A 14,542-nucleotide genomic window follows, 5' to 3' on the forward strand; every position below is an offset into this window, starting at 1 on the left:
GCACTCTCATATCTTACAGACTTTATACTACTCCTCTCTGATATCTGAAATCAGCATATTAGAGAGATATGTAACAAATCACAAGCAATCAAAAAACTTGTATTTAAAGAGAAAAAAGGCATGTCAGATCAGCTCTCTCCATCCACAAGCGAATAACTGTAGGCAGGGACCAGGATTAAGAGCAGAAGACTTTCTCCACTTTTCCAGCTTCCCGACATGTACTCGTGGCATTTTCCAAAGACTATTACACACATTCCATTTCTACTTCCCCTTTTGCCCTTCTAAAAGGATTCCAAATTCACCGCATTAAACAAAGTTTTCCTAGAATGCCATTCTTCTACACTAGAACAGTGGGAAGGATGTCTTCCTTCATGGTTACTCTAAATGCCCACCAATTCCTCCACTGGAGAAAACTTCTATTTCATTTGGATCAAAGCAATCTCTCCCCATCTGCAACACAAAGAGGGCACCAATCCCAAAGAATTCTCACTCTGGTACAGACCCTTAACAGCAATGGTCACGGAGGCCGGAGGGGTTGGGGGGGTGGGGGGGGGGCAGGGGGGCAGGGGCGGGCGGGGAGGGGAGGCCCCTGCCACTGACCTGTGCCGGTTTTTATTCTTTCGTTTTTTATGGCTGCTGTGATGACTCCCTGAGGAAGTAGAAGAAGCAGCCTTCTGAGGCTTCACTCCCTGCACAGATCCATCCAGATCCTCAGGGTCCTCCTGGCTGGGCTCATTTTCCTGATTGTGGAAGTCTGGAGAAGTATCACTTTCCGTCCCGCTTCCCGGCTCCCCTGGAGGGAATAAACACAGGTCCCAGAAGCAAGGTCAGCATTCCTCAGGCAGTCTGTCCGGCAGCCAGGAGACATGTCTCGAAGCACTAATACACAGAAAAAGAGACTATTTCCTATCCTCAAGGACCAGGCATTTTACCTGACAGGAAAATACTTGCAGACAGAAAAGGTATGTACCCTCAAGGCATCAGAGTTACCAGTGTTCCTGAACTAGAAGTCCTCTGAGACACCGTAACCAAAAGCAGCCTTTCTAAGCACTGCTGGGAGGTGGGACCATACAACCAGGAGTTATTTAAACACAGAATCCACGAATGGGATTAATAATTATACAAGAAGCCTGGGTTCCTTCCCCAAACTGTACAGAAATCCTGTCTATCAAGAAAGGGGGCATGGGATGCCTGGGCGGCTCAGCCGGTTAGGCCTCCGACTCTTGGTTTCAGCTCAGGTCATGATCTCATCAGGTTCTGGTATCAGGCTCCGCGCTGACAGTGCGGAGCCTGCTAAGGATTCTTTCTCCCTCCCTCCCTCTCCCTCCCCAGCTACGTCTCTCTCTCAAAATAAATAACTTTATAAAGAAATAAAGTGGTAATATTCTTCAGCTGACACATATTCCCAATTTTAAAACATCCTTTATATATTAAATAAAAAATTAAAAAACATTCTGCATAAACAAATGCTCTTTAAAACATTTATTTATTTGTTTGTTTGTTTGTTTATTTATTTATTTATTTATTTATTTATTTAGAGAGACCGCGCACACACACATGCGACAGAGAGAGAGGGAGAGAGAAATCCCAAGCAGGCTCCATGCTGTCAGCACAGAGCCCAATATAGGGCTCGAACTGACAAACTGTGAGATCAAGACCTGAGTCAAAATCAAGAGTCAGACATCTACCCAACTGAGCCACCCGGGTGCCCCATAAATAAATACTTTTAAGAATAATTGTATATACTCTGGCAAATGTATACCTAGGTTTTTCCTGAAAGGAATTTCTTGACCTTAATAGATGAGGACGGAAGAATACTTTCACTTTACTCAACTATTGAAGGACCCTAAGTATGTACACGTTTTCTTGTTTTAAATTTTTTATTATTTTTTTTAATGTTTATTTATTTTTGAGAGAGAGACACACACAGACAGAGCGCAAGTGGGAAGGGGCATAGAGAGAGGGAGACACAGAATCCAAAGCAGACTCCAGGCTCTGAGCTGTCAGCACAGAGCCCGATGTGGGGCTCGAACCCACAAACCGTGAGATCATGACCTGAGCTGAAGTCAGATGCTCAACCAACTGAGCCACTCAGGCGCCCCTAAATTTTTTAAAATTTTTTGTACACTATCCATTTGTAAAAACTGTCAAGAGGAGTCTTGTGGATAGCAGAGCCAGACCCCAGTTTTCTTCTTTTTATACCTTTGTATTATAAACTGTTGGGAAGGATTTCAAATTGAGTAGGCCATGGGTAAAAGAAGAAAAGAAAGGGATGGTCCCAAAAGAGCAGAAGGGAGAAATGGAACCAGATCTCAGAAATCATGAAACCCTACTTCTGAACACTTCATGAGAGCAACAGAAGAGGGAGCCCTACAACCAGGAAGCCAGAGAAAGCGTGCTGGTGAACTGTGCTTCTAAGGTTCAGGGAAACCCATTTCATGTAAAAATTAGCAAACAAACTTCAAACTGCAGGAACCACGACTGTGGGGGCACTGGCATAAGAAGAGACCTACAGATCAAAAGAATTCAAAGTCCAGTTACAAACATTTTTACATTTACAGTCCAATGATTTTCATGGGCGACAAGACAATTCAATGAAGAAAGCGTCGTCTTTCTGATAAATAATGCTGGGACAAGTGGATGTCCACGAAGGAAAGAATGAAGTTGGAGCCCTGTCTCACACCAAACACGAAAATTAACTCAAAATGTATCACAGGCCTAAATGTAAGTAAGGGCTAAAAACTAAAACTCTCAGAACTCATTTGATTAGGCAAATAAATGGTTTCTCAGATAGGACCGCAAAAGGAAGCATAACAAGGAAAAAAAATGTAAATTGAACTATACTGTTTTATTATATACAACTCTTGAGCTGCAAGCAATATTTGAAGAAAGTAAAAAAAAAACCAATTCACAGAACGGGAGAAATATTTGCGATTCATATATGTGATAAGACCTTTTTTTTTTGTTTGTTTCTACTTCTGTTTACAAACCCTTATGCCGAGGGCTGACTTTCAGTAGATTGCAGCAAGGGAGGTGCTCTGCCGGGAACGAAACCCCAACCCACAAATGGGCTGTCTACAAATGGCTTAGCTCTAGGCTCTCCATGAACATATATCGTGTGACGGGCGAGGGAGCAGCCCCTTTCTGGCTGCACCCTGTTTCCCAGGACAAGAGGCTCTCCGCACTGGATTTGGAGGCATTCAGTCACCGTCCCGCAGTTGGTAGCTTCGCCCCGTTGGCTCTTCAGCCAAGCACATATACCAAATCTGATGAGGCCTCATATCCAGAATATATATAAGAACTCTTAGAACCCACTAATGAAAAGAGAAAAAGCCAAATTAAAAAATCGGCAAAGGATCTGCACACATTTGTCAGAAGAAGATACACAGTGGTCAATAACACGTGGAAAGATGCTCAACGTCATGAGCCATTAGGAAAGTGTAAATGAAAACCACAGAGATACTAGGAAGATAAACAATAACGAGTGTTGGTGAGGATGTGGAGAAACTGGAACCCTCATACACTGCTGATGGGAAGAGAAAATGGTGCAGCCACATTGGAAAGTTTGGCAGTCCCACAAGTCCCGTGTGAACGAAAACAGGCTCACACAAAACTTGTCATGGATATTCATGGCAGTGTTACTCAACAGTAGCCAAGCGACCATTAACTGATGAACGCATAAATAAAATGTGGTACAGCCACACAATGCAATATTATTCAGCATTAAAAGAAACATAATACTAATACACGTTCTGTTGTGGGTTTGCTTGTTTGTTTTCCTTGGTGTGGTTATAGTGTTAAGAGCCTATCGTTTACAGAGAACTACCATATCATCCAGCAATCCTACCTCTGGGCACTTAACCAAAAGAACTGAAATCAGGACTTTGAAGAGACACCTGCACTCCCAAGTCGACTGCAGCATTCATTCACATTACCCAAGGTGTAGAAACAACCTTCAGGTCCATCAACAGATGAACGGATAAAGAAAATGTGGTATATACCTATAGCGGAATATATTATTTGGCCTTAAGACAAAGAAGGAAACCCTGACATATGCTGCAAGGCTGATGAATTAGGAGGACGTCGTGCTAACTGAAGTAAACCAGTCCCAGGAGGGCAAACACCGCATGATTCGATTCCGGTGAGGGGTCTAAAATAGACTCAGAAGCAGAGAGCAGGATGTTGGCAGCCTCCAGGGGGAAGGAGAAATGGCAAGCGGAAAGTTTCAGCCAGACAACACGAAGAATCTCTAAGAGATCTGCCGTACAACACTGTACCAGTAGTTAACAATACTGTATCGGGCACTTAAAAATCTGTGTGGCTCAGCTGGTAGAGCACGTGACTCTTACTCTCAGGTCTGGAGTTCAAGTCCCAAGTTAGGCGTTGAGCCTACTTAAAAAAAAAAAAAAAAAATCTGTGGAACCCATTTTTAGTGTTCTTACAACAATTAAAAAAAAACTCCATGAAACATGTATACAAGAAAAATAGTATGATGTTTAGGATTTTCAATATAACACAGGGGGTGGAAGTGAGAGTACGGGGGGTGTGAACACGGCGCTGCCCGTGTTCTGATGATTTGGGGGCCATGTGCTAGATACACAGGGGTTTGTCATTTTACGGTCTTTTATCGGTCTAGATTCAAAAATTCACTTTGATAAAGAGTTGAAAAGTACTCACTTTTAAGACATCCAGATGGCCAACTGACACATGAAAAGATGCTCAACATCACTCATCATCAGGGAAATACAAACCAAAACCACAATGAGATACCACCTCACACCTGTCAGAATGGCTAACGTTAACAACTCGGGCAACAACAGATGTGGGCAAGGATGCGGAGAAAGAGGACCTCTTTTGCATTGTTGGTGGGAATGCAAGCTGGTGCAGCCACTCTGGAAACAGTATGGAGGTTCCTCAAAAAATTAAAAATAGAACTATCCTATGACGCAGCAATTGCACTACTAGGCATTTATCCACGGGATACAGGTGTGCTGTTTCAAAGGGACACATGTACCCCCATGTTTCCAGCAGCACTATCAACAATAGCCAAAGGATGGAAAGAGCCCAAATATCCACCAACGGATGAATGGATAAAGAAGATGTGGTATATATATATATATATATATATATATATATATACACACACGATGGAGTATTACTCGGCAATCAAAAAGAATGAAATCTTGTCATTTGCAACTATGTGGATGGAACTAGAGGGTATTATGCTAAGTGAGATTAGTCAGAGAAAGACAAATATCATGACTTCACTCATGAGGACTTTAAGACACAGAACAGATGAACAGAAGGGAAGGGAAGCAAAAATAATATAAAAACAGGGAGGGGGCAAAACAGAAGAGACTCTTAAATATGGAGAACAAACAGAGGTTACTGGAGGGGTTGTGGGAGGGGGGATGGGCTAAATGAGTAAGAGGCATTAAGGAATCTACTCCTGAAATCATTGTTACACTATATGCTAACTAACTTGGATGTAAATTAAAAAAAATAAAATAAAATAAAGTACTCATTTTCCACGTAGTTTTACCCAATAGTATCTACAACAGGCCTTCCCAAGCTATGCCTTTAGGAATGCAAATGGTGACACTCTTTTTGGAAAGTCTAGGGTGTTTTCCAAAACCAAAATCCCATTCCCCGATTCTCCAGACACCAACAACTGGATTCCATTCTGACACTAACTACCAGAGTTAGGGCAGACCCACAGCTTAAGGGCTCAATCCCACAAGAGTGCCCCACTTCAAACACCAGTCCCAACTCCCAGGCCTCCCATACTTCTGACCAACTGGCTATAAATCAGGGGTACCCTAAACCCCTTCCCTCAGCTTCCATAATTTGCTACAATAGCCAAACAAACTCAGGAACGTGATTTATTTACTGTTAACGTTGTCTATTATACGGGGTACAGCTCCGGAGCAGCGAAATGGAAGAGACGCACGGGGCAAGGTACCCACGCCTTCTCTGGGCCTACCACCCTGCCATTCACCAAGAAAAGCTCCACCGTTTAGGGGTTTAATGGAGATTTCATTACGCAGTCGTGATTAATTAAGTCATTGGCCACTGGTGATTCACTCAGTCTCTAGCCCCTCTCCTTTCCCCTCTCTCAGAGGTTTGGGGGTAGAACTTAAAGTTCTAAGCCCCCATCCTGGAGCTCTCTAGGGGCCCCCAGCCATCAGTCATCTTCATTGCCATACAGAAATTTCTCTTGGGGGCACCTGGGTGGCTCCGTCGGTTAAGTGTCCAACTTCAACTCAGGTCACGATCTCACAGTTTTGTGAGTTCAAGCCCCACATCAGGCTCTCCACTAACAGTGCAGAGCCCACTTCAGAACCTCTGTTTCTCTCCCTGCCCCTCCCCTGCTCTGTCTCTGTCTCTCTCTCAAAAATAAATAAATAAACATTAAAAAACATTTCTTTTGCATGCTAGTCATTCTTTTTTTCAAAATTTATTTATTTCAGAGAGAGAGAGAGAGAGAGAGAGAGAGAGAGAATGCATGCACACATGTGCAAGTGGGAGAGGAACAGAAGGGGAAGGAGACAGAGAATCCCCAGCTGACTCTGCTGTCAGCACAGAGCCCAACTCGGGGCTCAATCCCATGAACTGAGAGATCACGACCTGAGCCAAAATTAAAAGTCGGATGTTCAACGTATTGAGCCACCCAGGCACCCCACCTGCTAGTCATTCTTATCGCTCTGGAGATTCCAAGGCTTTTAGGAGCTGTGTGCCAGAACAGGGGACAAACACCAAATATATATTTCCCATCACACCACAGAAAGTAACTGTGCTATATCATGAAAATCACCCTTTGACACAGTAGTGCCACTTTTGGGGCACTAGCCTGTAGAAATAAAGTCCATTACAAAAAAGCAAGCAGACAAGGAAGTTTACTGCAACCTTGTTTAGCGGGGGAAAATGGAGACAATATGAATTCTCACCCACAGAGGAGGTACCTGGTATTTTTCAGCTTTTAAAAAGAATGTGAGGGTTGCCTGGGTGGCTCAGTCAATTAAGTATCGGACTCTTGGTTTCAGCTCAGGTCATGATCTCATGGTTCGTGAGTTCGAGCCCCGCGTTGGGCTCTGTGCTGACAGTCTAGATTCTCTGTCTTCAGATTCTCTGTCTCCCTCTCTCTCTGCCCCTCCCCTGCTCATGCTCTCTCTCTCCTTCAAAATAAATAAACATTAAAGTAATAATAATAATAATAATAATAATAAATAAAAAGAATGGTGAGATTATAACAATAGCTAACACAGTCCCTACTAGAAGCCAGGCACTGTTCTATACACTTAAAAAAATTTTTTTAAATCTTTATTTATTTATTTTTGAGAGAGACAGCAAGCAGGGGGTGGGGAGGGGCAGAGAAAAGAGAGAGAGAATCCCAAGCAGGCTCCACAAGAGTCAGCACAGAGTCTGACATGGGGCTCAATCTCACAGACTGTGAGATCATGACCTGAGCCGACATCGAGAATTGGGACGCTTAACCAAGCCACCCAGGCACTCCCTCCGCACTTCAAATATATCACATCTACAACCTTCACAGAAACCTCTACAACCAAGATGACCATTTGACAGAGACGGGAATTGAGGCTAGAGGTTAAGAAACCTGCCCAAGGTCACACAGCTCGTAAGGTGAAGATTCGGAATTCACACTCAAAGACAGTTTGGCTCCAAAGCCCACGCTCTTCATCACGACTCTACCGTTTCGCTCTATGCACACTCAACCTGCAGAAGTGCATGTGCTAAGGGAAAAAGCAGGTAATATGCACTGGGAGAGCCAATTTTTTCTTTTAAAAAAAAAATCCTCTTTATGTACATAGTTAAAATTCCAAGTTAAAAAAAAAAATCCCCAACCCTGTGAGTCTGCATCTGTGTGTGTGTGTGTGTGTGTGTGTGTGTGTGTGTGTGTGTGTCCCAGATGTGTTAGGAATAGTGTTAAGCTGTTAACGTTGATTACCTCAGAAAGTTGGGGGTGAAGTAGAGCATGAGGTAATTAACCTGTTTCATATTCACCTCTAAACAGTTTGACTTAGTACAATCTGAATATATTACTTTTCGGGGCGCCTGGGTGGCGCAGTCGGTTAAGCGTCCGACTTCAGCCAGGTCACGATCTTGCGGTCCGTGAGTTCAAGCCCCGCGTCAGGCTCTGGGCTGATGGCTCAGAGCCTGGAGCCTGTTTCCGATTCTGTGTCTCCCTCTCTCTCTGCCCCTCCCCCGTTCATGCTCTGTCTCTCTCTGTCCCAAAAATAAATAAACGTTGAATATATTACTTTTCTAATTAAAAAAAAAAATCTGGGGCGCCTGGGTGGCGCAGTCGGTTAAGCGTCCGACTTCAGCCAGGTCACGATCTCGCGGTCCGGGAGTTCGAGCCCCGCGTCGGGCTCTGGGCTGATGGCTCGGAGCCTGGAGCCTGTTTCCAATTCTGTGTCTCCCTCTCTCTCTGCCCCTCCCCCGTTCATGCTCTGTCTCTCTCTGTCCCAAAAATAAATAAACGTTGAAAAAAAAAATTAAAAAAAAAAAATCTAACGAAATCTACAAAGATGAGTTTAAAATGGAGAAAGATGATTAGGACAGACTTCTTCTTCCAGAGCCAGTCCTATTTTTATTTAGGTAAAAAATGCCATCTCTCGGGGCGCCTGGGTGGCGCAGTCGGTTGAGCGTCCGACTTCAGCCAGGTCACGATCTCGCGGTCCGTGAGTTCGAGCCCCGCGTCAGGCTCTGGGCTGATGGCTCAGAGCCTGGAGCCTGTTTCCAATTCTGTGTCTCCCTCTCTCTCTGCCCCTCCCCCGTTCATGCTCTGTCTCTCTCTGTCCCAAAAATAAATAAACGTTGAAAAAAAAAAAAATGCCATCTCTCAAACTGCAAATGGCAAAGGTGCTGGCCAGGGCAGGAATGGGTTGCTGGGCCACGAGGTCATAAAAGCTTTGGCTCACGGCTGGATGACAGAAGGAGCACAGGACTAACTGAGTAGGGGCTGGGCACAGGGAGAGAAAGATTATCTCAAAAAGCGGGAGACAAGAAAGAATGGCAAGTTAGAGCAAATTTGGCCAATGTTGCAATTCTATTAAAAGACATTAATAGGGGCGCCTGGGTGGCTCAGTCAGTTAAGCGTCGGACTCTTATTTATGGCTGAGGTCATGATCTCACGGTTCGTAGGTTCGAGCCCCACACTGGGCTTTGCACTGTGAGTGCAGAGTCTGCTTGGGAGTCTCTCTCTCTCTCCTCTCTCTCTCTGCCTCTCCCCTGAACTCACTCTTTCACTCTCAAAATAAATAATAAAATAAACTTAAAAAAAAAAAAAAAAGAAGTGAAGCTCTGTCTAAAAAAAGAGAGATTAACGGGCAAAACAACTGTTTACTCATTTTGGACCAGTTGCTACGGGAGTACTGGGTAAATGGATCAGTTGGTCATATTCTATAAGTACCTGTGTGGAAACACATACAAAAGAGTGAAAATCAAATCAAAGCCCTATGAATGGAGAATCCACCTGTGTTACCTCTCTGAAGAGGTAACATCCCAGGGAGTAACAGATGTCCCGAAGGACTGATCTGGATATTAAGTATCATGGGAGCCAGAGAAGAAAGAGTGGATTGTTCAGGGAAAGCTTCACTGTGGGGGTGGAATTTAAACTGGGCCTTGGAAAATGAGAAGCCAAAATAGGTACAAAAAATAGCACAAGCAAAAGTGCAGAGGTGAGGAAACATAAGGTACATTTTGGACAAATGAATCAAGTATCTCTTGAGCAGACCCTTGAGAAATGAGAGGAGAAATGGAAAGACAGGTTAAGAGCCGTGACTGGGGGACGCCTGGGTGGCTCAGTCGGTTAAGTACCCAACTCTCGGTTCTGGCTCAGGTTACGTATGATCTCATGGTTCATGAGTTCAAGCCCCACACTGGGCTCTGCACTGACAGCACAGAGCCTGCTTGGGGTTCTGTCTCTGCCTCTCTCTCTCTCACACAAAATAAGTAAATAAACCTAAAAAAAGAAAAAAAAAAAGAGCCATGAGTGTCAGATTTAGGGATCTGATCTAGGGAGACAGTATGAGGTGATGGTTAAGATAGTGACTTGTTGCTGAATCTTTCAGACCCTGTTCCTCCATCTATAACATAGGACGCTTCTCTATACTGAGTATCTCTTATGGACAAGGCATTGGACTAGACACTGGAGTTCCAGCAAGGTTCCCTACTTTCAAGGAGTCTATAATCTGTACTTATCCCCAAGAAGTAGCTTTAAAGAATAAATGAGATAATGCAAGGGTTTGCATAGTGTCTGGAACACAATAAGTGTTCCAATCTCAATATCCTTGAGATCCATAAATAGGCAAGTCAAATTCTAACACAGTAGACAATTTGCCATAAAATAGTTGTTACCAGGACATAAGGAGAAGTCATCGAGCCATTTGTAAATAGAGAAGTGACACTGAACAGTGAATGTTTACTGAGTTCTCTGTATAAACCCATGTTTTAGGATTATCAGGCTACAAATGGTTTATAATAGGGACCGTAGCCAGGGAGACTAGATTGAACACCGCTAAAACACAAAGTGCAACCACAGAGTAAGAATCATGGTCTTTTTTGGGCTCCCGGAAGCAGGGGAGGAGTGAGTCCAAAAGGGCTGGGTTAGAGCACCCCGAAGTACAGCAGCAGTCAGGCAACCCTGTGGTGCTGTCACCAAGAAAAGACACCTGTTTGCTTCTCCCCGACACAGAAGAAGGCAACTCGTTTTTAGAGTAAAGAATGCCAGATTTGGGGGTGCCTGGGTGGCTCAGTCGATTGAGCATCTAGATGACTCTTGATTTCAGCTCAGGTCATGAGCCCAGGGTTGTGGGATCGAGGCCCACCTCAGGCTCTGTGCTAAGCGTGGAGCCCTGCTTGAGATTCTTTCTCTCTCTCTCTCTCTCTCTCTCTCTCTCTCTCTCTGCCCCTGCTCACTCTCTCTCAAAAAAAAAAAAAAAAAAAAAAAAAAAAAAAAATGCCAGATTTTGATTAAGTGTAATAAGCCTACGAATGAGACACTTTACTTATTAAAACAACACCACCACCACCTACTGAATAGTGCTAGGCACAAACTTCTTTTCAGCACAAAAACTTTAAAGGAGGCAAGAAAGATACCCAAAATAATGCTTCATGCGGCCCTTTACTTATCCACTGGAATGATGAGAACACTCAGGGGAGATGTGGTTTGATGAAAGCTTCAGAAGAGTCTGATAAAACAGTATCAACTATGCTGATCCTTTAAAGGAAACTGGATAAAATCTGCCTGCTTGTCTTTTACTTTATTCTTTTTACAAAAACACACAACGCCTCGCTAATTTGCCTAAAATTCCCCTTGGGAACCATGCTAATCCACTCTATCATCCTAGTTTGGGTAGGTAGGCCAAAGGAAGCAGAAAGTAATGCATTTTTTTATTATTATTATTTTTAATGTTTCTTTCTTTATTTTTTTTTGAGAGAGAGTGCAAGCGGGGTAGGGGCAGAGAAAGCAGAAGACACAGAACCTGAAGCAGGCTCCAGGCTCTGAGCTGTCAGCACAGAGCCTGACACGGGATTAGAACTCACAAACCACAAGATCATGACCTGAACCAAAGTCGGATGCTTAAACAACTGAGCCACCCAGGCGCCCCACAGGAATGCATTTTTTTTTAAACGTTTATTTATTTTGAGAGAGAGAGAGAGAGAGAGAGAGAGAGAGAGAGACAACACAAGAGGGGGAGGGGCAGAAAGAGAAATTCCCAAGCAGGCTCCTTGATGCCAGCGCAGAGCCCAGTGTGGGGATTGATCTCACAAACTGTGAGATCGTGACCTAAGCAGAAATCACGAGTCAGATGCTTAACCAACCGAGTCACCCAGGAAGCCCAAAAGTAATGCATTTTGAAAGAAAATTTTCAGAATGGTGTGGAAACAAAATGCCAAAAGTACAAAACTCCAAAATCCTTGAGATCTAAGAATGTGCAATTCAAAATCTAAGACAGAAAAAATGTTCAGTTCATCACCATCAAAAAACAAGAACACAGGAGTCATTCCACAAGATCTGTTATACAGAAATCTGGAGACACTGGAGAGCTTCTATGCAAAGGAAGAAGTGCAAAAGGCAAAGGAGACCATTCCCCTCGTGGAACGAAAGCTTGGTTTGAATCACCTGGCTCTTTCAGGGACCTTCAACTTGGTTTAAAGTGATCCAGGGGCGCCTGGGTGGCGCAGTCGGTTAAGCGTCCGACTTCAGCCAGGTCACGATCTCGCGGTCCAGGAGTTCGAGCCCCGCATTGGGCTCTGGGCTGATGGCTCAGAGCCTGGAGCCTGTTTCCAATTCTGTGTCTCCCTCTCTCTCTGCCCCTCCCCCGTTCATGCTCTGTCTCTCTCTGTCCCAAAAATAAATAAACGTTGGAAAAAAAAAAAAAATTAAAAAAAAAAAAAAAAAAATGATCCAGCCACCCATCAGAAGAAAACACAAAATCTTTGGAAGATAACAACTTCATCCTCACTCTCAAATTTTTTTTTTTCAACGTTTATTTATTTTGGGGACAGAGAGAGACAGAGCATTAACAGGGGAGGGGCAGAGAGAGAGGGAGACACAGAATCGGAGGCAGGCTCCAGGCTCTGAGCCATCAGCCCAGAGCCTGACACGGGGCTCGAACTCACAGACCGCGAGATCGTGACCTGGCTGAAGTCGGACGCTTAACCGACTGCGCCACCCAGGCGCCCCCTCACTCTCAAATTACTCAACAAATAGTTTAAGTTACAGTGAGCGGTACACCGTCAAAGATAAGCACACAGGGAAATTAGACTTTGGAAGCAAACTACAACAGAAACAGGTCTTTAAAGACTTCACAGGTTGGGGAAGCTACGTGACTCAGCTGGTTAAAAGTCCGACTTTGGCTCAGGTCATGATCTCACGGACCGTGAGTTCGAGCCCTGCATTGGGCTCTGTGCTGACAGCCAAGAGCCGGGAGCCTGCTTCAGATTCTGTGTCTCCCTCTCTCTCTGCCCCTCCCCTGCTTGCACTGTCTCTGTCTCTCTGTCTCTCTCTCTCTCTCTCAAAAATAAATAAACATTAAAATAAAATTTTAAAAAAGACTTCACAGATTGAAATTGTTATTATTGTTTTATTTTTGAGAGAGAATATGCACGTGCACAAGTGGGGCAGGGGCGGAAGGGGGAGAGACAGAGAATCTTATGCATGCTCTACACTCAGTGCAAAGCCCAATGTGGGGCTCGATCCCACGACCCTGGGATCATGACCTGAGCCAAAATCAAGAGTCAAACGTTCAACGGACTGAGCCACCCAGGCGCCCCCACAGAATTACACATTAAACACAGAATGTACAGAATTAAAAACAGAATCTTGTACAACAAGCAGGCTTACTTACTCTGCTTAAAGAAACAAAAGACAAGTTTAAAAATAATTGCAGGGAAAACTACTGAAAAATTACATAGCAGATTTTAGAAATAATTAAGTGGAATTTTGGAAATTAAAAATGTAATAAAAAATTTAAAAATCAAGGAAAGGTTGGGGCGCCTGAGTGGCTCAGTCAGTTAAGCATCCGACTTCGGCTCAGGTCATGATCTCACGGATCATGGGTTCAAGCCCCGCGTCGGGCTCTGGGCTGACAGCTCGGAGCCTGGAGCCCGCTTCAGATTCTGTGTCTCCCTCTGTCTGCCCCTTGCTGCTTGCACTCTGTTGCATTGTCTCAAAAATAAATAAACATTAAAAAAAAAAATCAAGGAAAGGTTTAACAGCAAGTCAGACTCAAGTGAAAGGAGAATTAGTAAACTGGCAGGCGGCCCAGAGACAAAGACAGAAGACACGGAGGAGCTAATAAAAGACCATGTAGGATAAAATGAGAAAGTTTAACATACAGTTAAGTAGAGTGGGAGAGGAGAGGGGAGACAGCATGCAGCAAATGCATCATCTGAAGAATACTGGGAATTTTCCAGAACTGATGAAAAATACCAAGCTACAGCTACAAGAAGTTCAACGAAACCCAAGCCAGATAATTAAAAAATTCATACTTAGACACACTGTAGTTGACTGTAGAGAATCAAGATGGAAATAGACTCTTAAGAAATAGCAGGAGTAGGGGTGCTCAGTGGCTCAGTCAGTTAGGTGTCCAACTTTGGCTCAGGTTATGATCTCGTGGTTCATGAGTTCGAGCCCCGCGTCAGGCTCTGTGCTGACAGCTCGGAGCCTGGAGCCTGCTTTGGACTCTGTGTCTCCCTCTCTCCCCGCCCCTCCCCCACTTGAGCTCTGTCTCTCGGTCTCTCTCTCTCTCTCTCTTAAAAAAAATAAACATGAAAAAAAAGTTTTTTTTTAAAGAAATAGCAGGGGGGCGCCTGGGTGGCCCAGTCAGTTGAGCGTCCGACTGCAGCTCAGGTCACGATCAAGCATTCTTGAGATCTCGCATTCTGTGGGCCCGCATTCTGTCAGGCCCTGTGCCGACAGCTCGGAGCCTGGAGCCTGCTTCAGATTCTGTGTCCCCCTCTCTCTCTGCCCCTCCCCCACTCTCACTTTGTCTCACTCTGTCTCTCAAAAATA

At 44.2% G+C, this 14,542-nt stretch overlaps 1 protein-coding gene across 3 annotated transcripts in view; it reads right to left on the reverse strand.

Moving 5' to 3' along the window:
* The window catches only part of MEAF6 (MYST/Esa1 associated factor 6), a 28,262-nt gene that overhangs the window by 6,664 nt on the left and 7,056 nt on the right, over positions 1-14,542 (reverse strand). For all 3 annotated transcript variants that reach the window (XR_003970867.1, XM_030325472.1, XM_030325471.1), the window contains exon 5: positions 601-793. Coding sequence is in view for 2 of the 3 variants with exons in the window: in XM_030325472.1 (XP_030181332.1) it covers positions 601-793 (193 nt within the window). In the remaining variant the exon portion in view is untranslated. The remainder of the gene's footprint in view (positions 1-600; positions 794-14,542) is intronic.

This window comes from Lynx canadensis, chromosome C1, assembly GCF_007474595.2.
Source record: "Lynx canadensis isolate LIC74 chromosome C1, mLynCan4.pri.v2, whole genome shotgun sequence".
Lineage (NCBI taxonomy): Eukaryota > Metazoa > Chordata > Mammalia > Carnivora > Felidae > Lynx > Lynx canadensis.